The sequence below is a fragment of the Phoxinus phoxinus genome, assembly GCF_949152265.1.
Source record: "Phoxinus phoxinus genome assembly, chromosome: 17".
NCBI classification, from domain to species: Eukaryota; Metazoa; Chordata; class Actinopteri; order Cypriniformes; family Leuciscidae; genus Phoxinus; species Phoxinus phoxinus.
The window spans coordinates 26,644,983-26,672,952 of NC_136892.1; the positions used below are offsets into that span (position 1 = coordinate 26,644,983).

The 27,970-nt window shown below is 36.4% G+C and overlaps 1 protein-coding gene across 2 annotated transcripts in view; it reads left to right on the plus strand.

The window, feature by feature from the left end:
- The window catches only part of hcn1 (hyperpolarization activated cyclic nucleotide-gated potassium channel 1), a 98,365-nt gene that overhangs the window by 55,853 nt on the left and 14,542 nt on the right, over positions 1-27,970 (plus strand). For both annotated transcript variants that reach the window (XM_079586125.1, XM_079586124.1), the window contains exons 4-7: positions 6,566-6,784; positions 20,538-20,684; positions 22,634-22,874; positions 26,491-26,655. In XM_079586125.1, coding sequence (XP_079442251.1) covers positions 6,566-6,784; positions 20,538-20,684; positions 22,634-22,874; positions 26,491-26,655 — 772 coding nt within the window. The remainder of the gene's footprint in view (positions 1-6,565; positions 6,785-20,537; positions 20,685-22,633; positions 22,875-26,490; positions 26,656-27,970) is intronic.

Here is a 27,970-nt window from a genome sequence, read left to right on the forward strand (position 1 = left end):
ATTTGAGGTTTTTACACATAAATTGGATATATGCAAAATACCTGCTATAATTTCCAACGTTTGCTGGAAATTAAATATGCAACTTAAATTAAGTTACTTAATCATGTGACAACACTACTGTTCATCCATTATCGTCGCATACTACTTTGTTTCCAATAGTGCATTCTGTGGGCAATATGCTAGTATTCCATTCCGAACAAAGACTCGGAATTTAAAAGACCAAGGCAATTTTAATGAAACTATCATAACAAGGAGTCATTTTGCGAGAGATTAGGACATTGCAGAAAGCCAAATTAGAAGGAGTAGGTCATCACTAATCCTCTCAGGTTTATAAAAAGTAAATAGTCCTGAATAAAAGAAAAAAAAACTTAGCTTTGTCTTTCACATACTCAAGGCACAAAGGCAGACCAGAATTTGACAAGCCAGATGTTTGGAAACATATTTTTCCTTTTTCTTTCTCACGTTTAAACTGTTTTGAGAGTTTATCAACTCCCTGACTGGATTATAGCAACAGAAAATGTGATTTGGTCGGTGAACAATAGCATTATTTTGGCTCGGACTTTCTGGAAAGGATATACAGGATTATTGGTTTATGTTAAGCTCCATCAACAGTATCTGTGTCGATTACTGCAATTAACAGTTTACTCGTACATCGACTAGGAAGAAAAAAAACAGCAAAAAATGCTTTGACTGAAATACAGCATTTCAAAACATAAATCTTTTTATCTATACATTTACATTTTCACAGTAAGTGCATGATTGTCTCCTGAGAAAGAGTTACAACTATTTTCTGTGGTAATTGACCGCCTGATGCTGTTGATCAAGCTTAACATTTATTTAATGTACACTATTCTTTAACTTTGATTTCGATCAGTTTTGTTGCATCTCCTGAGATGTGCCACATCAATAGTTGACGCTTTCATTGAATAAAGTCTCCTTGTTATAGTAATTAATTACCAGATGTAATAGATAATACAGGGATTTGTTTGGGAGCCTGTAAAAGATTGCTTTCAATTCTCAAGGGGCCTGTTGAGACGAATGCTTGGCCTTTCGTTTTATCTCACGTCACTTTAGATAGCTCGGCTGACATCCATCAGGAGAAACACTGAGGGAAGAGAAGAGAAAAGGTGAGAGAAGAAGAAAAACAGATAGAAAGACGGGTAGAGGGAGATAGATAGATAGAAGCAGAAGCAAGAAACCAGAAGATAAAAAGAGAGCGAGAGCTGCTAGCTGACAACGAGCCAAGGAGACAATTCATTGCTGAAAGTGATTTTCACAAATTAGAGATTGTGGTCTTGTACAAAACAAAACTCACTTTCCCTATTGTAAAAGGAAATACATAAATTAATAAATACATGCATAGTCAGATGAAATAAAGATTAAAAAAGAGTTTTAATTTGAAACGCAGACGTGCAGTGCTACAGTATGACAGGAGATCTTTAGCAAATGTATTTAATTTAATTTAAATCATTATCATTACATTTTACCTGCATATTTCTAGCACTACTAATACCGTTATAAGCTCTATTCAATGACTTTTCAATATGTACCGGTAAATGAAATTTCAAAAAAGAAAAGGAAATGGGTAACACTTTACAATATCCATTTGTTAACATTAGTTAACTGCATTTGTTACCAATATTAATATGACATGGCAAACTAACAAGGAACAATACTTATAAAGCATTTATTAATCTTTGTTAATGTTAATTTTAGCAGTTACTAATGTATCATTAAAATCAAGAGTTGTTTCTGTTAATATTATTTAATGGATCTGAGCTGACATGAACTAACAATGAACAGAAATACTGCAACAAATGATCTAGACGCGCCACACGCTGGTGATGCCTGGTGGTTAAAACAGTGTAAATGCAAAAAAAAAAACATAAAAAAAAAAATAAAAATAAACATTTGCAAAGGTTTAATTGAAAGTGTAATCTGATAAATGTAATTAACAGATCATCCAATAACATTCATTATGAAGTGTCTACAATATGAGTTACTTTATTAAATTGTAGGGCTTGTTTTGTGGAGATACTGGTTATTCAGGGCAATAAGATACTATTATACAAATGTCAACAAATGTAAAAAAAGCGTGGGTTTACCTATATCAGCACCCCTCAGCGGTGAACCACTGAAATGTTGAAACGTTCCGAATAATTATGACGTAACAAAGCCTTGTTTCCTCATTGTTTCACAGTTTGATACACACGTGTGTTTTGAATAAACCCATAGTTCAGTCAGTGGTCTACGCTTTCCTTGTTTAAATAAACATTAGGAATATGTTCAGATGCGAACGCATCCTCAGGTGCGGAGGTGCTTTATAGGAGCCTCTTATTACCCTTCTCTGACACTCTCGGCCTGGTAACGTAGCGTGTGATTAGCCGGAATGGCTGGATTGGATTGAATTTCAATTACTGCATGTCTGGTCACGTCTGAGAGAGTCACAGCTGGGTGAGGGGAGCGGCCCGCTCGTTCAGTATCACAGGCGGGCCACGGCTCTGATATGCTGGAGAAAGAACTTCAGATGTTTGGGACAGCAGTTTGACGGCTATTGTTGAACAGATTAATGGATTTTCCACACAAAGACATGGACAAATTTGTGAAAGGAGAATGTGTAAATGTGTCAACAGTACTGGAGCCACTAAACATAGCAGCACTGTTATCTTAGCTACATTTTTCAGTGGCGTCAATAAATAATGTAGCTTTTCCTTTAATGGGTTATTTTGTTTCAAATGAATGTGTAGCATGATAAAACCCTGTATGCATCTATATAATATAGCTAATCAGGAAAAGTTGTTTATATCCCCGTGTAACATTTTTACACCAGTAAACCATGGTAAAATCACAGTAACATACTGCTTCTCGTAGCTTATTTCTATTTAATATTTCTAATTAATATTACTAAGTTTATAGCTAAGTCTAATACTGCTAAGCGTATTGTAAATAGCTAACGCAGTTAGCCACTTTCTTAAATAGCTCCCCAACAGTGTGTGTGTGTGTGTGTGTGTGTGTGTGTGTGTGTGTGTGTGTGTGTGTGTGTGTGTGTGTGTGTGTGTGTGTGTGTGTGTGTGTGTGTGTGTGTGTGTGTGTGTGTGTGTGTGTGTGTGTGTGTGTGTGTGTGTGTGTGTGTGTGTGTAAAACCATATGCATGTACACACGTTTTAGTGGATTAATTCACGTGTGCACACATGAGTGTCTCGTGTGACTATTGTGAGGATTAGCTGAGCAATATGATCTGAGCAAGACACACACAAACACCTGATGCGTAGTTCGTTTCGCGCGCTGTCTCCCTCTGAGATAGGCTACTTTACGTTGTGCTGTCTGTGACACCTTCTGTAACACACACACTACAACATACACGAAGATTATCAGCCAATCAACACATTTCCCAAGTGGGCTCTTCTAATCATCAGCAGACCACTTAAGGATCCACAGCTATCAAATACGCCAGTATAGAGTGTTAGTTAAAACAGTGTCTGAGTGTGGAGGTTGAGAGGTTGTAGGCGTTTATGGAGTGAGTCTGATTGGGACGGATCCCTTCTCTTGAGCGCTTGGTCATCAGAAACTACACCGGGTAGCTCCTTTGGGTTTTACACACATAATCACAAGAAAAAAATAGAGAAAACATACATTTACAAACCAGATTTGTGTAATTATTTAATTATTTTCAGGTGTTACTATTTACAAAAATCTGGTAATATTAATTGAAATATATTTTAGAATTGAAAGCGTTTTACAGCCTTTTTTTTTTTTTAATCACTCATTTCTGTAAGGACTATAAAAAAAAATATCCCATAGATTTAAGAGGGCCGTATGTCATGTCTAAGGATTGGACAAGAATTAAACTCGGTTTTGACTTAGTCAAACTCGGTTTTAATAAGACTCCACGCATAAACCGCTATCAACCCCTCAGAATATCTAGGAACCACATAGCAACACCCTAGCAATGCTGTAGCAACCACCACCCAGAACACCCTATCAACCACCTAGCAAACACTCAGAACATCCTAGGAACCACATAGCAACACCCTAGCAAAACTACCCAGAATCCCATATCAACCACCTAGCATTGGCCTATCAACCACCCAGAACACCTAGGAACCACATAGCAACACCCTAGCAAAATTACCCAGAAACCCCTATCAACCACCTAGCAACACATTAGCAATGCCCTAGCAACAACTCAGAACACCCTAGCAAGCACATAACAAAACCCTAGCAATGCTGTAGAAACCACCACCCAGAACACCCTAAAAAACATCCAAAAACACTCAGAACATCATAGCAACACCCTAGCAAAACTACCCAGAGACCCCTAGCAACCACCTAACAACATATAAGCAACACCCTAGCATTGCTGTAGCAACCACCACCCAGAACACCCTATCAACCACCTATCAAGCATTTGGAATATCATAGCAACGACATGCTTGCAACCCGACCTAGCAATGCCCTAGCAACCACCCAGAAAACCCTAGCAATGCTGTAGAAACCACCCAGACCACTATATCAACCCCATAGACAACAAACCAGAAAACACATTAGTAGCAAACAAGCCCTGGCAACCACTGACTTTTTTTTCTTCCAGCAAATGAATTATGATGTAAATTGACAACAGTTCCTGATGTGATTCATGCAGCGCAAAATGCTATAGGGAATATCTAATATGTTCTAATATGTATCTAATAAACCCCACCCCACCCTGCCCGCCCCGCAATCTTCTCATGAGAAATTATGCCATCATAATTTTTCCATCAGTCTTCAAAAGTAATAAGCAATCATCATGGCATTAATAGGTGACTCAGTACTGGAGCTAATACACCCATAGACAGAGAAGGCACATCAGGAGTATTTTATCCGAGTTCTCCTGACACATGCAGGCAAACAGTCTCAGCAGAACTAGCGTGTGTGTTACGTCCCGGCTTGCGTTTGAGAGCCCTGTGGGTTGGCAGGCAGCGGTGCGCAGGTTTAAGAGCGGTTCAACAAGCTTTTGTCGGCTTCCTCAGCACTTTTTCCTCTTCAAAAAGAGCAGGAAGAGATTCGAGCCGTCAGCGATTCCATTGCAGACTCCATCCATGAACACAGGACTGTCACATCCCTCTGAGTTTTCACGAGAGCACAAGGAGCTGAGGCCATCAAGAAATAACAGTGTATTGTTTTAGTCAGTGTTCTCAGCAAACACACCAACTAATGTCTGCGAGTAATGCTGACAGCGACCAGTGACAGAGCAAACTGAAAATAGCTTCTGGACACAAAATAAGTCAGAGAAGCAAATTTGTCAGACATAAACAGAGCATTGTTAAATTCGGTATGACCTCCCTCCCAACAATATCTAATGCTGATTCAACAAGGATTTTACACAAAATATATTTTTTTCAAATTGATATATATATATATATATACAGCTTTCATAAAATGCACTCTAAAAAATGCTGGGTTGTCAAACCCAAATGTTGGGTTAAAAATGTAATTATAAAATGTAACACAATGGCTGAGTTTGTCCATATTTGACCCAAAGTTGGGTTAAAACAACCCAGCATTTTTTTGAGTGTTTATATTATATTATATTATATTATATTATATTATATTATATTATATTATATTATATTATATTATATTATATTATATTATATTATATTATATATTGTATTATATTATATTATATTATATTATATTATTAAAGATGGCAAAAAAAAAAATAACTTGCTTGGAAAGTTTTTCCCTTTAGCATCTTGTTTTCATGAGCTGGTGTATTGATTGTGAGCAGGGTCAGGCACTCTGCAGTACATCTGCAGTACAGTTTGTCTCTTTCTATTCGCACAGTTCTCCATTAAAATCAGCTGCGCTAATAGCCTGTGAGAGGACTGAAAGTGTCCTTCCTCTTTTCTCTCGTCCGGCATCAGGGATCCACAGAGCCGTACATCAACCGACGGCAACTAATGGATGTAATCCAAGTTGATTAGCAGACACCAAAGCCATCACTTGTTTTCACACCCCATTGCAAATGACACAGAGACAAAAAAAAAAAAGACAAAAAGATGGTGTATAGCAGGGGTATTTTGTCAAAGGGTGATAAAATAGAGACCAAACCCAAAATTAGCAAAATGCCAATTTATATTATTTAAAAGAATATATAATAATAATAATAATAACCATATTATATGTATTGGTGTTATTATTATAATTTATTTTAGGCTACTACACTTTTTTAAATAAAAAATTGTTAACCCAACGGTTGGGTTCGTCCATATTTGACCCAAATTTGGGTTAAAACAACCCAGCATTTTTTAGAGTGTAGGCTATATATGGACAGTGAATACAAAGAGAGAGAGAAAAAGAGGAAGGAGAGATGCATGGAGAGAGATAGTTTGCCATGCATGAAGGTTGGCAGGACACTCTATGGAGATTCACTGATACTAGCACTCTGTTGTTGTTGTTTTTTTGTTGTTGTTTTTTGCCTGCAAGCCCGCATGTGTTAAATTCACTCCACCTGCTTCTCTATCACTGACTGTCTTTCTTTTTTTGTGTCATCTTCTCATGTCTGTCTCTTTCGCTCTCTTAGAACGACTCCTGGGGAAAGCAGTACTCTTACGCCCTGTTTAAGGCCATGAGTCACATGTTGTGTATCGGGTACGGAGCCAGGGCGCCTGTCAGCATGTCAGACCTCTGGATCACCATGCTCAGTATGATTGTGGGCGCCACCTGCTACGCCATGTTTGTGGGCCACGCCACAGCCCTCATCCAGTCTCTGGACTCGTCCCGACGACAGTACCAAGAGAAGGTAAGCGCAACCTCATCCGTTTCACTCACCGAGCTGCTTTGTTTGCAGGTATTCACGCGTTATTTTGATATTTACACCACCGTGCCTTCATTAGACGGGCATGTGATCTTACAACACCATGATAGGGTAGCAATCCGTGTTATCATCATGTATCACATTATGAGCTCATCAATCATTCAAGAATGACTTCAATATTGATCTGACGTCAAAGAAATTCTATCTCTGCTACATAGGTAGGCTGCTTGTGTCGGACAACATGTACAGGTTCAGGGCTGCAATCTACAGGTCTAGAATTATATGTTTGGATAAGCAAAAAAAAATCATTTTGTATCACTGCAACTGTATATATATCAAAATGATGATAATGATACACTCTAAAAATGTTTGGGTTGTTTTAACCCAATTTTGGGTCAAATATGGACAAACCCAAACGTTGGATCAAAAATGCATATTTTTGTCCATATTTGACCCAAAATTGGGTTAAAACAACCCAAACATTTTTAGAAAAAATTTATTATTATAAAATTATATATATAATTTTTTTTTAACAGCTGATTCTACATTACAGCAGCAAGACGTTACTCAGTTTGCAAACAAATACCTCTTAAAAACTTGTTCTTTCCACACGTCCTGCTGTTTATTTTCTCATAACATCATGTTTTTTGGTCAGATTCGCATGTAAACAGCATATACCTGTAGCAGTACCAGCACACACATCTACAGCGGTGTGTAATTCTCACCCGCACAGGTTTCTGGACGAGTGCGATCGCTGCTTGACACTGTTCTGCTGTTCTCTGACCTCAGTTGTACAGTCTTGTGTACTGTGATACTTAAGTCATCAACTCAGAGATGCCACAGCGTATTGATTCCACTTCCTCTAAACAGCATGCAGCTTCCTCCCTGAGATACCATGAAGAGGGATTGTCAGATTATCCCTCATTCTAGCGTTCTGTCTTTGAGTGCTTGTTTGCACCGGTAGCGAATCATTATATCCCCATGCTTTCAAAGAGGATTTATCCCAAGTGAAAGACAAAAACACTCTCTCTGGGCCAAAGCATGTGCAAGAGGAGCCAGAGCTGCTTCGTCCCATGGGAGGAGGGGTTTCCTCATCTGGGACCTCAACGAGCCAGATTAACGTCACAACGTCATGCCAACATGAGCCATCAGCGTCACCATTTATACCATTACAGTGGATGAATGGAAAGACGATATGGGAATGGAGAGAATGGGATTGTGCTCCAGGGAGTTGGCACAGACTAAATGAAAAATAATGATGTTGAATAGGCAACACTGTCAGAGAAAGATTGCACCTTTAGGGGTGTAACAGCTTGTTTCTAGGCAGTTCCATAAAAATTAAAAATTAAAAAAATGTGTAAACTATTAGTACCTTTTGAGGTTTTCTGACCCACTGAGTAGGTTTCTCAGATGTTTCATGAGAAAAAGATCCCAGTAACTTCACTTACAGAAGTTTAACTCAAACATTTCTCCTCAAATTCCAAGATCTGAGCTTGTACTATCCACGGTCAAAAGTTTGGGGTCTGTAACTGTTTTTTTGTTTGTTTGTTTTTTGGAATGAAAGCAATGCTTTAATTTAGCAAAGATGCATTTAATTGATCAAAAGTGACAGCATTTTTGCATTTTGCCATTTTAAAATGCTAAAATCTTAAGAAGCAACTGTTTTCAACATTGCTAATAATAAGAAATGTTTCTTGAGCAGCAAATCAGCATATTAGAATGATTTCTGAAGGATCATGTGACACTGAAGACTGGAGTAATGATGCTGAAAATTCCGCATTGCATCACATGAATAAATTACATTTTAAAACATATTAAAACAGAAAATGGTTATTTTAAATTGTAAAAATATTTCACAATATTGGTGTTTTTTTACTGTATTTTTGACCAAATAAATGCATTCTTGGTGAACATAAGAGACTTCTTTCAGGAACATTAAAAAAGACCCCAAACTTTTGAATGATAGCGTACAGTAGCTCTAACTCTTACTGTGTCAAATATGGACAAACCCAAACGTTGGATCAAAAATGCAATTAAAAAATGTAACCCAATGGCTGGGTTTGTCCATATTTGACCCAAAATGGGTTAAAACAACCCAGCATTTTTTAGAGTGTACTATAAGCTGCCTTAGGAAATAAACTGTGTGCTAAATGTCGTCAATACACATTCCAAATAGGATCCAACTACTATCCAGGGACGATCACAGGCTCAATTTCACTCTAGCTCATTTGTGGCCGCTGTTTAAAATATCATCTAGGAGTTTTCTTGCATTCATAAAGTTGCATTTTCTCATTACAGCCAGCCCTTACATCTTATTGATTGACAAAGCCATTTAGCTGAAACCTTTTAGTGGAACAAAGTGTGGGATTTCCAAGCTAATGAGATTCCTTTACTCTGGAAAACAGGGTGCTGCACACATCCATGGGCCATGCATACCATCAATTTCCCTGTCATGGCTGCTGTGCACGGGCTTATCTGAGTTGCACACGGAGCTGGTGTCACCTTCACTGCGACAGTGACACAGCGGTCTGAAACAGACAAAGAGCTTCTATGAATTTACATCTCTGCCTGTCCCAGCACGGACTCTTATCTTCAATTTAAATATGATTTTTTGACCTTGCCGCGGCCGTGTAGCGCTTGACACAAAGAGCAGTGTTACACACTTCACTTGGAATCGCAATGTCACCGCTGTGGTTTCATCCCGCCATAATGCCAATTAAAATCTGGCTCCATTGCAAATGGATATTAGATACAGCTCCCCTGCCCAGAGATCTGCAAAATACATTCATATCGAACTGGCTTCTCAATGGTCACTATATATAAACAGCAGAGGTCAAATGACAAAGCCAATGTCACTGGCCTATACTGCCGAGAACACCAGCATTGGTGGTCACCACAGTAGGACTTATTTTGGATGCTGGTGTGCTAGTGTCCCAACCAGGCTGTTTAACTAGCTTAACAGCGAAAGCACAGCACGCTAATTAAAGTAGCATCGCTAAAAACAATTACACATTGATAAAATAATAAGACTTTTTTATATATATATATATATATATATGTATATATAGGCTACGTATATATTAAAAAATCGACATACTACCATGACTTATCCCTACACCAAGACAATACAAGCATAAATCAACCTGGATAAGGATGTTAAACTTTCCAAACCTACTGAACTGCCTTGCTGTACACTGTCTATTAGTGTTGTCAAAAGTAGCGATATTTTGGTACTATGTCAATACTTACATTTTAAAAACTATACCAGCCTTTCTGTAGTATTGGCAGTTCCGGTAATACCGGGTACAGGGTCAATCCGGTACCCACTGATAGCCTGCTGCTTTCAAACATTTTCCCTGAAAGTTCGAGTAATAATAGTTTGCAAGAACACGATTATAAACAGTTTTTACTCAGTCAGCTTCATTAGCTATGTTTCCATCTTGCGAATTTACCTTATGCACAAAATTGGAATATCGCATAAAAAATTTGCAAATAAAGCACCGTTTCCATCCAGTCAGTCGAAGAGAACAAAATCGTCACTTCCAGATGCTGTGCAACGATGCTGTGCGTTTCTTTTTTATTTATTTATTATATTACACATTTTTATTACAATTTTGAATGCATTAATTAACAAACAAAAATATGAAGGCTACATGCTAATGTTTTAATGTATTATTTACTTATTATCATTAATAGCATTAAAAAATTACTTTAATTTGTCTAATATATTTCATTTTTAAATTGTTATTGTTAAAATTGTTAAAGAAAATCTAAAATAAATTAGTTACAATAGTTTTTGCTATGGTACCAAAACAAATATTTTGACTCATCATGACTCTCACAAATTAGAATATTTTTTCACTGAGGTTTCAGCAATGCATTCTGGGATTACCATGTCCAGAAAGGTATGGAACACTGCCAGTTGGCCAAAGTAATATATAAAACCAAACATTAATGAATACATTAAAAATAACAATAAATACTTGAAATACAAATAAATAAAGTTATTATTTCAAATAAATAAACAGGGGCATATGCTGTAATCAGTGGTTTATTAACAGATCTGATGAGGAATTGTCTGGCTCAGCTCTTGCACCGTCTGACTCATTTCGATTCTATCCGCTGTTCCATTTGCAAAGACAAGCATAAGAACGCCGACTAATGGAAGATAACCACGCTCCCACAGCCTTATCTCTCATCAGTCCACTCATCTGTGGCTTTGCTAGCAGATCTCCTATGATCAGCAGATCAAACCAGCACATGGATGGGAATGAGATCAGACCCGGAGAGGAACCACGACACGTGGTTGTGTGCTGAGCAGGGAGCTTGCGTGTGTGTGGAAGAGTTCTTTCAAAGTGCAAGATCAAAGACGATCAGCAGGAGAGCGTTTCGAGGAGAAGTTTCTTTCATGCGAGGTCAATGTTCACCTTATTCACCCGATGTTATTGTTTAGGAATAAACCCAGCCATTATTTTCCTGCCATTTACATGGCATTCCACAGCAGGAGCGCGAGGCAAGGCTATTCTATCAAAAATGGCGTAGAATCCTTTGTCAGATCAGCAGGCTTGTTATGTAGTGCTTCACACATACAGGCTGTTGTGTGATCGAATGCAAAGGTTAAGGTGGGTTGTTTGTTGGATGCTAAAGCCAGGTGCACACCTCACTTCCTTGTGATTGTTGCTTGTCAGATTCTACAATTTGTCCCAGTAAGATAATGAAAGTCAAAATTGGCCTTTTATGTCGGTTTGTGTGATATATATATATATATATATATATATATATATATATATATATATATATATATATATATATATATATATATATCATAGGGCTTTGGTCATGACTGACAGCATTGACTATAGGTGATAATTCACATCACTGATGTTGGCAGTGTTTTGCTTAGCGATAAAGGACATTTATTTACAGCAAGCTCAAGGTCATTTTGATTGGATGATCATGACATGAAGGTAATGCTAAATAATTTGATTGTTATTGCATATTAATATTTTATAAATAAACCTGAACATGCACGATTAAGATGTAATATATGATAGGAAACATAAATATGTTATTATTGCTAATTAATATTAAAATGTTGATACAATAAACTAATTTTATAAATGTTATCGATTGCAATTACTGTTTGGCAAAAAATCTGAAAGTTTGTGGGCATGCATACAACAAAATCACTTCAACAAAATCACAAATATAGATTCTAATTTTCAAAGGGACTGAATAATAAAAGGCACTATGACCTCAAATCATCTCGCCTTTTCTCATCTTCCCTTCATGCAAATTAGGATATCTGTATTATCATCCCCATCGCACGAGCGCGCCGCAGTCTGAGCAGGTACCTTTGCAATTTGGTGGATCAAAGCTTTTTTTCGATTTATTTATTTATTTATTTTTTTGCTGGAGAGAGAGTGAAGGGCAGTCTCAAGCACCTGAGACGCAGGAGAGATGCAGACAGGCTGGGCGGATTGTTTCTGACATCTAATATAACCCTGCCAGAGCCCAGCACACATTTAATGTGATGACCGCTTCTGCAAGAAGAAATGTGGGGGTAAAAAAGAGAGAAAGTGGTGATAAACCTAATCTTGACAAAGCATTTCTGTTCCCACGCTGATAATAAACCAGAACGTGAATTAGCCTTCTGTGCTCTTGCCCGAAACGTAGAGAGTAAAAATCAGAACTAGCCCAGTGTTTAACACAAAGGAAAGGAATGAAAGGAAAGTAAAAGGTAATGAAAAGAAAGAAAGGGCAGAAAGAAGAGCAAAGTCAATGGAAAATTAAAGGTAATGGAAATGACAGAAGAAGAAAAAAGAAAACCTGTACAGAAAAGGGAAAGAAATGATAGGGAAAGGAAAAGTGCTACGCTTCTGACAACTCTTTCAGTCTTTGTTTTAAAAGCATTAATAGTTTGCAAGAACCTGAAGAGGCTGTGAAAGCGGACTAGTGAGTAGATGAGTTTACTTGTTCGAAATGATGACATCTAATGTCCCCAACGATCTCTCTATTCCTATTTAGCCACTTACTGTAGCATCCACCCTTTACAAGACAAATAAATGTTTTTTTGTTTTTTTTTTTATCACAAGAGAGTATTACTGATGTATTTTATATCATAGAATAAAATGTGAAAATATCTTGAGCTTGTGTTCACCACAGACCTTATTTCAAGCATTTCATCAAAAATCCATTCAAAAACCCATTGACCTCAGGATGATGGAACCCAGGTTTGGCCTACAAAAATGCGTCGTTCCTGCAGCAATCTATACGCCATCTAGTTTGTTTAGGGTGAGCTCCGCATGCTCATGAATCATTTCATTATAACCAACTAAGTACAACATTTTAGGGAAAGGAAAAGAACAGAACAGGAAGAGAGGAAGGAAGGAAGGAAGGAAGGAAGGAAGGAAGGAAGGAAGGAAGGAAGGAAGGAAGGAAGGAAGGAAGGAAGGAAGGAAGGGGAGAAGGAAGGAAGGGGAGAAGGAAGGAAGGGGAGAAGGAAAAAGGCTGGAAGATGAAATAACAAAAATGAAAAGGTCAAAAATAGGAAAAAGGAGGGGATATGAAAAGGAAAAGAACAGAACAAGAAAAGGAAAAGAAGGAGACGGACAAGTAGTAAGGAAGAAAAAGGAGGGGATATGAAAAGGAAAAGAACAGAACAAGAAAAGGAAAAGAAGGAGACAGGACAAGTAGTAAGGAAGAAAAGAAAGTAAAAGAAGAGTAATGGAAAGAACAGGAAAGGAGAAACGCGACACGACAGCAAATTAAAAGGAAATTAAACTGAAAAAAGATGGCAAGGTAAATATAGGGACAGGTAAAGGCCAAAACAGAAAGAAAATAAGGGAGGATAGAAAGAAATGGAAATGATAGATTAATGAAAAGGGAAAAAAAGAAAAGGAAAGGAAAAGGAAAAAGACAGAACAGGAGGGATGGAAAAGAGGAAGGCTGGAAGACTAAAAGAAATAAGAAATGAAAAGGTCAGGAAATTTAGAGAAAAAAGGACTAAAAAGTGTAAAAGGAAGGAAGGAAAGATACAATATATATATAATAAATAGAAGGTAGTATAAATGACAGGAAAAGTAAGGACAAGAAGGGAAGGAAAGAAAGAAAATGGAAATGGAAAGTGAAAGGTAATGAAAATGAAGAAAAAAATGGATAAGAAAATAAAAAACGGGGAAAGTGGACATGGTGGGAATTGGGAAAAAGGAAGAAGGGGGAGGGGGGGGGGACTTGTGTGAAAAATGCAAAATTCAAAAACGCTGGCACATTTCTGCAGGAAGTGTCGATGGCCTTTTTGAAGCGGATATATAAACATGCCATTGACAATAAGAGGACACCAGCTGTCATTCACACAGACGGCAGAAACATTTTCGCTTTACCTCTGTGGGAATCACGAAGAGCATGTAGGCAAGCTTTATGAAATCCCCTCAGGATGATATGAGTTTATCTACTCGGGCAGTACCAAGCGATATTCCTGCTTTAAGCCACATGCCCAAAACAGCTTGACTTCTCTGTGCCTTCTCACCGCCTCAAGACTACTCCTTTAAAAGCCTGTACACTCCCCGTTCCCCACACGACCAACCAACAAAGTTCCCCTTCTTTGTGAGCTCAGCGTAAATCAATGTACTGCAAACACAAACAGGCCTTATCACGCTCTGACACATGCGCTGTAATCAATGTAGAACAAGAAGTGACATTTTTGTTTTCGCCTTCATTTGCGTCTCTAGCTCAAGCGCCACTGGCCTGCAGTGTGTGAGACGATGTTTATTCACAGGTGCTGTCGTCATCGGGCTGTGACAATCCGTTAAACCAAACAGGCTGATCCCTGTGTGTGTGTGTGTGTGTGTGTGTGTGTGTGTGTGTGTGTGTGTGTGTGTGTGTGTGTGTGTGTGTGTGTGTGTGTGTGTGTGTGTGTGTGTGTGTGTTTTTTCAAAGTTTGGATGTCTGTTTGTGAATGTCTGAGAGAGAGAATGGAAGGCGGTAAGCTGGTGTCCAAGCTTATCAACCAGCTTTAAGGGGTCATATTATGCTTTTTTACATTTTTAACTTTCTTTAGTGTGTACTGTTGGGCATGAAAGAGGTCTAGTTACAAAGCCCAATTTCACTCCAAAGGTAGTTATTGTCTATATCAGGAACTACTCTCATTCCGGCGTAAGAATCAAGGAACTGTGCGGCCGTACCATGGGTGCAGCAGGCGTAATGATATGACGAAGCACTTGCCGTCAACAAGTTCGTTGGTATTCGGTGTAACATTACGGTAGAATATACCCTCGACTTACTATCACAGCCGTTTACTATGCACAGAACCATGGCTAATTGCACAGGAAACCTAATTTGCCGCTTAAAAACTACACAAACTTAGTCCCGGTCCCGGTCATGTTGGAAGTTACCGAGCTGGGGACTATTTTCAGGTGCTTCGTCATATCATTACGCTGCTGCACCCATGGTACGGCCGCACAGTTCCTTGATTCTTACGCCGGAATGAGAGTAGTTCCTAGCCATATAGGCTTGGAAAATCGCAACTTTTCATTTTCCGTCGATCTTAGTACATGGTTTACCTACAGACGAGTCAAGTTTTAAATAGGAAAAATATTGAAACTCGTTGGTCATTTTGAAAGAAATGCTACTGGACTCATCAGAATCAATGATCTATGCTAAGCTATGCTAAAAGTGGTACCGTCAGACCCGGAGTTCGGCTGAATAGATTAGAAAACGGTAAAACTCAACTGTTTAACTCTGGGGGAGTTGTAAAATGAGCCTATTTCCAAAAAAAGTGGAGTATCCCTTTAAGTGTTTGACCAATCACAACGCACTGGTCCAGCGACCAATCAGAGCACATTTCAGAAAGAGGGCCTTCGTAGAGACAGGAACTAAACTGAGCGTTACTGACAGACTGGAAAGAAAGGAGCTGCAATAATGTCAAATGTGTTTTTCGAGCATGCAAACCATATTCTGGTATACCCAAAAACAGATCAAGACTTTAAAAAGGGAATGATAGGTCCCATTAAAAAAAAAATGGTTTGATTTTAAGTTTGAAATAAAATTGAGCCATGCAGTACACTGTAAAAAAAAAAAAAAAAGTTAAATTACTTGACTTGAAAATGAGTTGAATATAACAAAGTTATATAACTTATTTTGATGAGTTATAGCAATGCAAAAACATGTTGTCATAACCTATTGATCATATACTTTTTTTACAGTGTATATATAAATACAGTATGTGCTCAAACCCGTTCTTAACTTATCCCAAATAATTACGGTAAGTCTACAATGATGATTCATACTGGTGTTTGTCTACTCATGCACACTATGTGTGTGAGAATAAATACATGGACAATATCTCTGTAAGGAAGCCCATATCCGTGTGTTTGCTTTTGCCCTGATGCCTAGTGACTCATTGTATCTCTAGAAGAGAAGGTCATGGCACTCACACTGCCACCGTCTGACTGACCACAGGTCACAGTTACTCATATTCGGAATATCCAGCGCTGGCTCAGACTCTCCAGCTCATAGCGAATGTATGCGTCACAGCGGCGTGGCGAAGGCTGTCCCAATTCCTCGAATGCGGTCTACTAATGCGCCCTTCGTTTCCCGGGGCTTTGAAGGTGTGGCCTTTGAAGTCTGCAGCCTCTGAATCGGGACACAGCTTATGTGTGGGAATTGAATAAGAATTAATTGTGTCTGAACCATTTACAGTATTTTCACATTGTTTCAGCATTTGATTCTACTGCCTGAATTATGCAAATAATGACACTGCGTTAACTAGTACAGGCAAATAGCTTGGAGTTTTGGTGAATAAGGCATCTATTATCAGCCTAATTTGCATAGCCTATAGAAATAATCCACAATGACTGATGCACCAATTTTAAAATTATGACTGAGACCAAGAAGCTGAGAATTATTTATCAAGTAATGGCCAATAACAAATAAATGGCAGATATTAAAATACTATTTTGTCAAAAAAAAAAAAAAATCAAATTCAGTTGGTAAAGTAGCCTACTATTTTGTCAAAAAAAAAAAAATCAGTTGTTTAAATGTCACAAGTGAATTTATGCATTAAAATATTATAATGCAGTTTTAAAAAAAGAGATATTCATTTTGAGTTTTTTTTTAACAAGATCACATTTAACAGTGTTATTAAATTATTATTTTTCCACGCAGTGTTCCTACTGTTAACTATTTGAAATAAATCTGAAGTGAAATAAAATATAAATATGAGGAATAAACTTTGAAAATGTGAAATGCTGCTTTGAAAACTAACAACTAAAATTTACTAAAACTGAAATCAAAATTAATTAATGCAATTTTTTTTTTTTTACAAAAGCACATAATAAAATTACTAAAACATATTTTTTTTAAATCAAAGCTGTAAAACTGTAAAAAGCTGTAAAAAGAGCTGTAAAAAGAGATATTCATTTTGAGTTTTTTTTTAACAAGATCACATTTAACAGTGTTATTAAATTATTATTTTTCCACGCAGTGTTCCTACTGTTAACTATTTGAAATAAATCTGAAGTGAAATAAAATATAAATATGAGGAATAAACTTTGAAAATGTGAAATGCTGCTTTGAAAACTAACAACTAAAATTTACTAAAACTGAAATCAAAATTAATTAATGCAATTTTTTTTTTTTTACAAAAGCACATAATAAAATTACTAAAACATATTTTTTTTAAATCAAAGCTGTAAAACTAAAAGCTAAATCAAAATATTAATAAATAGCCTAGGCCTACTATACATTTTACTATCATTTACAAAACACTTTAAAAAGATGACAGCATTGTGCTCATTTTCTCTTATATCGGGGTTATTTTTATAACCAAATATAAAAATAGGGAAAAGTTAGCACAATTAAGTATCCAAACCAAATCGCCGCTATAATATTATTCATTAACCGATACTAAAAGATTGTGAATCCCTATAATTGCCTGCTTAAATACTCGAGGCATTTCATCACACTCGTTTCCATCAGATTCGTTGTGAGTAAAACGCATGTGTCTGTGCTGAAACACACGGTTTGCAGGTGTGTGTGCACTAGCACCATGCCTGCACATACAACCAGTCGATGCACCGTGGCTTCCTTTATATATCAGACACAAAGTCTCCTCAGAGACGTATTCTAAAATCCGCATGGTCAAGCGACAGCTGGCCGTAGGCGACTGTCTTATAGCATCCCACAGCCTGAAGACATCAGCTCTTAAATTCTCAAGGCCTCTGTCTAAGAGACACGGATAAAGACTTCCCGTCGAGACGCTAAGTAGCCGTGGGTCTCGCCGTGTCCCCGCTGCAGACGCAGTGGAGCGAGAGATGGGGAGGTTTTGGAACATTAGCCTAATTGCTCGGTGCTTGAATCGTCCTAGTCATTCAAAGCCATTTCACCCGCACCGATGACAGATTGTGGTCCACCATCAGAACACGGTTTCTGTGCTGCATAATAATATGGCCTGTTAGTCTAACAGTTTCTTAATGAATCTCACTTCACACTAAGGTAAACGTCAATTCATAGAGACAATAGATAAAATAGCCTGTATAGGAATAGTCCGTGTATCATGAACAGGAGAGCCGTTATTATAAATATGCAAGTCAGTCAATGTAACAGTTTAAAATAGATTGTTCTCGGGTGGATATCGACTGTCTTGGAAGGCTGTCGTTTCCTGTGACGGTATGGAGTGGGTAGCCTGTGTAGGTACAGAACGCATGCATAATTGAATTCATGTGTAACCAGAGACAGGTGAAAGGGAGCAGGTGTCGGGATTAGGCATTCCTGCTCTGATGTCATCAGCTGAGTTGGCAGACAGGAAGTGTTGTCACCACCTGCCCACAGCCGGTGACCCCAGCACATTTTGCTGTGCGTGTGGATGTGTTTACACAGGATTTATCTAAATGGCTCATCATTAAATCATGCATGAATTAAAAAAGATCATTTCACCAAACGCCTACACGGCGGGACATTGCATTGCTCAGAGGCTGCTCTTTCATAGCTCAGGTAAATGTTCTCAGCGTCGTTTCATTTTAAGTTTCACAATAATTGTATACCTTAAAACTCATATCTGATCACCAAAATGTAAACGGTTTTCTCTTAAAAAAAATCTTCATGCCTTAGAATAGCTTGAATGTAACTTTCTTGTACACCCTTGCCTCATTTAGTATACGTGGTTCTATGAATATGCAAATTAGCCCCGCCTCCACTCAGAGACGTGATTGGTTACAAGGTAGTTTGTGACGTCAGAAACACCCGCGATTTCGAACCATGTTTTTGAGACTGTCTTTTTTTCACTGCAGTTTTAAGGAGAAAATACTCAGCAATGGTGTTGACTTATGAATTTGCACATGGTTTGTCTTATTAAAAACAACACGTAGACATATAAACAACATTAAAAACTTTTCACCACACAGGGGGACTTTTAGTACCAATTTGTGGGGCATAAAAATAGAAACAATTGAGATAATAATAGCCAAGATAATTTGGCTTTGGAAGAATTTGATGAGAAATGTCAGTATTGAAATCTCTGACTTTTTGATTGCAAATCTGAGAACACAATGAAATATAAAATGTAAACCAGTGACATTTCTAGTTCACATACTACTCTAAATTATATTCATAACCGTTCAAAAGTTTGAGGGTTAAGGTTTTTTTTAAATGATTTTGAAAGAAGTCTCGTTTCAAGTAAAAATACAGGAAAAACAGCAATATTGTCAAATATTATTACAAATTAAAATAACTGTTTTCTATTTCAATATATTTTAAAATGTAATTTATTCCTGTGATGGCAACGCTGACATTTTAGCGTCATTGCTCCAGTCTTCAGTGTCACATGATCCTTCAGAAATCATTCTAAGAGCATTGCATTGTGGGATAAATGATCAGTGTAGTATTTCATGCACACTGACATTTAGCACAGAAAACTCTAAGTAAGCAGTGTTATTAATTTTATATTATTAATAAAAGAAAACAATTGTGCTGCTTAATATTTTTTTGTATGTTTTTCAGGATTCTTTGATGAGTTTTAATTTAGTGCATATAGTGCATCCTTGCTGAAATATATATATATATATATATATATATATATATATATATATATATATATATATATATATATATATATATATATACATACATACACATACACATACACATACACATACACATACACATACACACACACACACACATTTATATATATATACATACATATACAGTATATATACATACATAGTATATATACACACACACATATGTATATATACACAGCCTATTTTACATAATTTCAGATATAAATAATGAGATTTTATATCCAATTTTGTCAGAAGGCAAGCACATTCAAATAAATAATTACTTTTTTGTTCATATTACACCTATAGGTTGTTTTACCAAAACACACAAAAGATAAAAAAGGTCAAAAATGCATTCAACTTTTAAAAACATTTTACACCATTTCAGATGAAATGCATTTTAAATATAGTCAGAAAGCAAAAAATATTAAGAAAATAAATAAATACTTTTTTTGTTTTTTCAACTCATGTTACTATATTATATATATATGATGTCTTGTTTCTGTTTTGTGACATTGTGAATATAAAATTAACATTGTGATTGATCTTGGAAAAAACACCATTTCAGATCTAAATATTGAGATTCATTTGAAATATAAGGTACAAGTCTCGACTACTCGCATCGCCACCAGCTTCTTGTTTTATACTAAAAGCTCTGTCTCTCTTCCTCTCCCTCACAGTACAAGCAAGTGGAGCAGTACATGTCCTTCCACAAGCTGCCAGCTGACATGCGGCAGAAAATCCACGATTACTATGAACATCGCTACCAGGGCAAGATCTTCGACGAGGACAGCATCCTTAACGAGCTCAACGACCCACTCAAAGAGGTGAGACGCCGAGAGGTCACCGCAGCGCTGACCCGGGGTCAGAGCTAATGCAGCTGCGGGGAACATCTGAACCCAAGCGTCTCGCGAAATAAGTGCTGATCTAGGATTATCTCCCCGTCTGGACGCGTAATCCTTTTCATTTGGATATGCAAGCAAACATCTTATCTTAGTTCTTGGATATACCACAGGTCTTTCAAATTATTTCAATACAGTTCTTTAAGCCCCAGTAACCGCTTCTGGCAGATTGACTCGAATGTTGTGCCAGGTTATTGGTAGTTTATATTAGATTGACTGATGTTAGGTCATCCAGATAACCATACCGAAAATGGGTATTTCTAAAAACGACCCAGAATGCAACACTCATGTCATCATGATTTAGCAGACAGAATGAGTGTCTTTTATGACACAGCAAAGTGAGAGATAACACTGACGGCTTCATCCCCAAAACACCTCAACTCTCTGGCAGCACCACCCTCCCTCCCTCCCTCCCTCCCTCCTCGATCTCTCTCTTTCTTTCTTTCCCTCAGTTGGTCAGGGCTGCTATTTTTACATGCACCGCCTTGTGACAAACCAGCTTTAAATAGATAAAGTCTCCAGCTTGTCTCCCCAGTGGAGGTAAAGGGTTGGACGTGGCTATCAAACTCATTATTCCTCCTGTGTGATTGCGGTCAGAACCTTTTCCTGTCGCTTTTCCGACTACGCCACGATTTAAAGCACAGTGCAAATTTATTCTTCACACACAAGCCACAGCAAACAAACACTTCCTTCACCCCCGGCAGCATGGAGACGAGAAAGACTGAGCATTACGTGCATCAGGCTTTCAGCTAATGGCTGAAGTGAGCTTGACACTGACTGTACGGCTACCATACAATAAGATCACTGCAATGCAGTGGAAGAGAGACTATAGAGGCTTGTGATAGTCGCAGAGGAGTGCTGAGCAAAACGTAAACATTTTTTAATAATTCAAGCTTTGAAATATGTATTTTAAATATATGTTTTGCTCACTTCTACTATATAATAATATTAAATATGCACAATATGTTTCTATGATTTTGCTGGCAATATACAATTAAGCAACTTTTAGTTTAACATAATTTCGGATATAAATAATGGGATGCATATTAAATATTGTCAGAAGGCCAAAACACACACACAAAAAAATAAAAAGTTATTTAACCAAAACACAAAAAAAGGTAATAAATGCATTACACTTTTAAAAACTTGTACACCATCTTAGATATGAATATTAAGATGCATTTCAAATATTGTCAGAAAGCAAAACATTAAGATAAAATAAAATGAATGAATACGGTACTTTTTTTGTTTAGATTTCAACTTTCTGGGTCGTTTTACCAAAACAAAAACAAAAAAATTTGTCTTTCTAACCCATAAGAAATTGTGAATATAAAATTAAACAACATTGTGCTTAAAAAAAAAAATTATAAAAAAACTTTACACCTTTACACCACCAGATAAATATTGAGATACATTTTAAATATTGTCAGAAAGCAAAAAATTATTAATTAAAAATAATAATAATGGTAAAAAAAAAAAACTTTTTTGTTTATATTACAGCTTTCTGGGCCATTTTACAAAAAATGAGTCATAAATGCAATTTTATTATTTTATTTTAATATATATTTATATATATACATATATATTGTCAACTGTCTTGTTTCTGTTTTGTCCCACAGGAAATTGTGTTTATAAAATTTAAGCAACATTGTGATTTAAAAAAAACTGTACACCCTTTCAGATATAAATATTGATATACATTTCGACTATAAAAAACAAAACAAAAAACATAAGATACTAAATAAATAAAGTAAGTGTTGGTTATATTACACTTTTTCATGATGTTTTACAAAAAAGAATATACTCTCTTATATGCTTTTTTTCACATTTTGATGTATGTTGATTGTGTTTTTTTCTTCTGTTTTGCTCTATAGGAAATTGTGAACTTCAACTGTCGTAAGTTGGTGGCCACTATGCCCCTGTTTGCAAACGCAGACCCAAACTTTGTGACGGGAATGCTGAGTAAACTAAAGTTTGAGGTCTTCCAGCCCAACGATTACATTATCCGTGAGGGAACCGTGGGTAAAAAGATGTACTTCATACAGCACGGGGTGGCCAGCGTCATTACCAAATTCAACAAAGAGCTGAAACTCACCGACGGATCCTACTTTGGAGGTCAGTTGAAAACCCACACACAGATGGCACAAACCTGCAAACAACTTACAATCTTGCTGAACGCCACACAAGGTGCTGGATAAGCCACACAAGTCAAAGACATCCGTCTGCTGCATGTTTACTGTAGAAAAATCATCAACAGCCACAGGGTTTAGGACACAATATAATACTAACCTTAACCCTAATGAATACAATGCAAATTCTGTTCAATGCAAATTCATGTTTTACTGATGGACCGAAGTAAAACGGACAAGACACGTAGAAACCACAAGCTTCTAAATGCGTACAGTTTTATAATTCAGAGATGATGTCCCAAATGACCTTGATGTCACATGTTCTTCAGTGTTACCTAAGCTGTACGAGTGTGGGAACAAAAATTGAAATGAAATAATTTTCATGAAGGTTGTGCCTGCTCTAGCATGGGTACACTGTGATGCCAGCCACCTGCTCCAGTTGAAAACCATCTGCTACGGGTATTTTGGCCCATAGCAGGAAAGCTGCTGGCATGTGTGCGTGCGTGTGTGTGTACACGGGGCCGTACGTGTGTCAAAAGCTGCTGGCGGTGTCAGAAAATCTCTTCCTCTTCACTGCGTTCTGATAGAAACTGAACACACATTGACCTTGGTCCTAAATTGAACGGAGATCGTTCAAAAACGTGCAGGACAACCCAACTTACAACGTCGCATTAGGTCAAACTGCGTCTAGTGTAGCTGTCGACCAGCGTGGGTTTTTCAGTGACCAATGCTGATACAGAACTCTGAAGAAAAAAAAACTGATTTGCTGATAGATACATAGTAACGCAAATTGACTAATTCAAAATTGTTAAAATAAAATACTACCTTCACAAATTATTTACTGAAAAATCCAAAAATATTATAAAATTAAATAATTGTATTTATTTGTATTTATTAGTAGTAGTAGTGTTATTATATTAATAATATTTATTAGTAATAATACATACAAATGGAAATAAATAAAAATGAGTATGTATTATTATTATTATTAATGAATAATAATAATAAATACTGTTTTATTTTTATTTTTATTATTATTATACAAATACAAATAAAAACAGATTTGTTTTATTATTATTATTTAAAATAATATAATTATAATTATAATAAATACATACACATTGTTATTGTATTTTTTTGTTCAATAATAATAAGGTGTAAATAATAATAATAATATAAATAAACATTTGTATCTATTATTAATTTTAAAATGTATTATGAATTAATACAAACAAAACTTTTTGATAATATTATTATTATTAAAATAAAAGCAAAATGATAATAAAAATAATAATAAAAAAAATATTATTATTATATTGTGTATAGCTTTAATTTAATAATAATAATAATAATACATTATTTCTTATAAATAATGAGAAATAAAATGTAATAATTTTTAATAAACATAATAAACATTTGTATATATTATTAATAATATTATAAAAACAAATGTAACAATAAATACAAATTATCTTCATCATCATCATCATTATTATTATTATTATTATTATTATTACATTATTAGTGTCATCACTAAAATAAAAACTGGCCAGGTGAAATTAGAATCGCAGGTATTGGAGTCAATAAATGCAAAATCTTGGCAACTGATTTTGTTTTTTAAAAGACATGCAGTGGTTTAAAAACATCCGTGTATATAAAGTGAAGTTCTGGCAGTGTGCCGTGAGGTGAGGGCCGGTTAAGGTGAAGCGTTTGATCATGATAAATCAGGCAAACCCCATTGTTACAGTAGCTCACAACTGGGATACATGCCAAACCGACGGACATCCAAAGCTCTGAGGTCAAGTGTCATTTCCATTTGCAGAGGCCCGAGAGGAGGGCAAGCTGATTGGATGCTCTTTCGTGAGGGTGAGAGAGACACCTTCACACATTTGCTAGCTTAGGCGCTAACTTGTTCAGGCACTCATCCACTCTTGGCAGTCGGCCACAGACGTGCATAGTAAGACAATTACTACCGGAATCCCAAATTTCATTTCGTTTCATCATTTCGTAGCTTTAGAACTCTCTTCATCTATCTTGACTTTTCGGTCGCTGTGAAAACGTACATTACAGTGACATTTGAGGCTAATGAACCAATTAGAAATAGAATAGCAAGCGCAAAGTACTTTTGCCACCATCACCTTTATACTGCACCACATGATGCCAGAGAGATGGCACATTTCCATTCAAATACTCGGACGCCTTGTTCCCACTCCCAGCTGGAGAGTGTTGTTAGCACGTCCCGCAGGCTTTTTCCACAGCATTTTTTTTCCTGTCCAGGACAAAATAGCTAAAAATCTGTCATTTTGAAGCACAGCATGTACAGTACTACATTTACAGCAAATATATTCAAAGAGTCAGAAGTCATATGTTATTTACTCCAGCTCTAGCTGACAGAAATTGCATATAAACGTATACGCATGCATATCTCAAGGTGAAAGACAGGGCCATTTGCAGATCTTCTCTAAGCACTAAAGACCCCCCCCCCCCCTCCCCCCCTCAGGGAAGATTAAGCCAAATAGTGTACAAGATTACACTGTCATTGATGACTCAGTATTGACAAGGTTCATTACAAATCTCTCTGTGAGAGACTGTGTGCACTGTATTAAATGAAAACAAGCTTCTAGGTGATGAGGTGATTTTTTAGGTGTGCAGGTCTGTAATACAAATACATATAAATACATACAAACCTGATATATAGCCTACATATTATTATATTTTTTGTATAATAATATAAATAACAATAAGTTTATATATTGTAATAATAGTAACACAAAAATTATATATATATATATATATATATATATATATATATATATATATATATATACATTATAATAATAATAAATTAGAAATACTATTATTATTACTATACAAACATAATAATAATATTATTATTATATGTGATTTTGATTGTTTGTATAATTAAAATTACAATATTTTATGCTTTGTTTTTGGATTTACTGTTTGAATAATAATATTTGATTAATAAATATATTTATAAATACTATAAAATTAATAAATATCAATTGCTATTATTATTATGCAAACAAATATTATATTATTATGATGATGTTTGCTTTTGTTTGTGTTTGTATAATGAAATAAATAACAATAGTTAATTTATTGTTTTTATAATAATAATATTAATTTTTGTTATTGTTCTTATTATACAAACAAATTATTGTTATTATGCAACCATGCGCATATTACTTTCGCATTCAAATTAGCGATTTAAAAGTAAGGTGCAAAAGAGGAGGAAACTCCAAAACTCTGTTGGGAAAATTTCCTCAGCGGCACATCCCTAAGCTAAATGCTAAATTCATTCGCCACATGACCTACACATGAAAAGTGTTGCAGATACCATCAGGTAAAGTGCTTAGATATATATTGTGTATAAAAAGCACTGCCCACCACATATTCAACTGAATACATCATGTAATTCACACCCTCATGCTATGTTTATATGCTAACCTTTCTTTTATTCAATGTTAGCTCTTCTGCTAATCCAAGTAGCCTTGCTCAGCGGGCTCCCTTGTCCAACTAGTGACCTCCATTATATCAAATATGTAATATGTTTAATGAATATTATCTATTTCCCACAGAGATCTGCCTGTTGACGAAAGGTCGTCGTACCGCTAGCGTCCGCGCTGACACCTACTGCAGACTTTTCTCGCTGTCTGTGGACCATTTCAACGAAGTCTTGGAGGAATATCCCATGATGCGCCGCGCTTTCGAAACCGTGGCTATCGACCGTTTGGACCGCATCGGTAAGACCGGAAACCCAACCCTCGCCTTCTCTTCCAGCTTAATGCCTGAACCTTGTGTGTGTTTGTCGCGCGTTTGTCCTGCCCTTCATCGCACCTCCATCATCTACCATTGTGTTGCATGACGTGTATATGAATGCTCCCTTATTTTCTCTTTTTTTTTTCTTTGTCCAAATGTCTCGTATGGATTATAGTCATAAAACGTTAAAACTAATAGTAACTAAATGTAATTTGCTAGCCTTAACTGAGTGGTCTGTCGGTAAGAGACAGTGCATGTAACCGTCCTGCCCGGGGCTGGACGCCCTGCTGGTTTTGGTTCAATGTCATCCCCAAATGGACGCATGGAGGGTGGACGGAGGCAAACCCTCACCAGCATGAGCCTCCGATCCACTCCCCCACCCCGCACACCTGGGTATGAGCACCACCCCGCCCCCTCCCTTGACCCTGGTAGCAGCAGAGCGCCCCCTAGAGGGGGTTTGAGCTGGTGCACTAAAGGGCAAGGGCTTGAATAATTAACTATCAATTAGAACCAGTTCTTCACATGTTAGTGTAGTCCCTGCCCCTTTAAAGTGCTTTATTCTATTCATGTACTTATTTTTTTCCTCAAAACACAGAAATGTTTTAAAAATAATAATAATTCAATTTATGGTAAGTTCACATTCTTTATAATAAGGATCAATTTTTGAACATTAGTTTATGCATTGGGCATCATAAACTAACACTGAACAATACTTTTGCAGCATTTATTCATTTTGGTTAATGGTAATGTCTCACTCTAAAAAATGCTGGGTTGTTTCAACCCAATTTTGGGTAAAATATGGACAAACCCAAATGTTGGGTTAAAAATGTAATGTAAAAATGTAACCCAACGGCTGGGTTTGTCCATATTTTACCCAAAATTGGGTTGAAACAATCCAGCATTTTTTAGAGTGTACATACCAATAAATGTTTAGCATTTAAAGTTGCATAAATTAACATTAAAGTAATTTGAATGAACATCAATTAAACACTGAACAATTGTATATTTATAAATTAACATTAATTAGTTGATAAATACTGTGTGTGTGTGTGTGTGTGTGGGGGGGGGGGGGATGTTCTTCATGATACCCAATGCATTAGCCAATGTTAATGAAATTAGCTTTATTGTAAAGTGTTACCCAACTTATTTGAACAGTTCACAAAACATATTGTTCCAAAGCAGCGAATGTTTATTTTCCAAATGTGTTATTTTTTTGGAAGTTAATTTGTGCATGAATCACGTCAACATTCATTAAAAGACAACATTAACATTTAAAATATCACATTTAAACAAAATCAG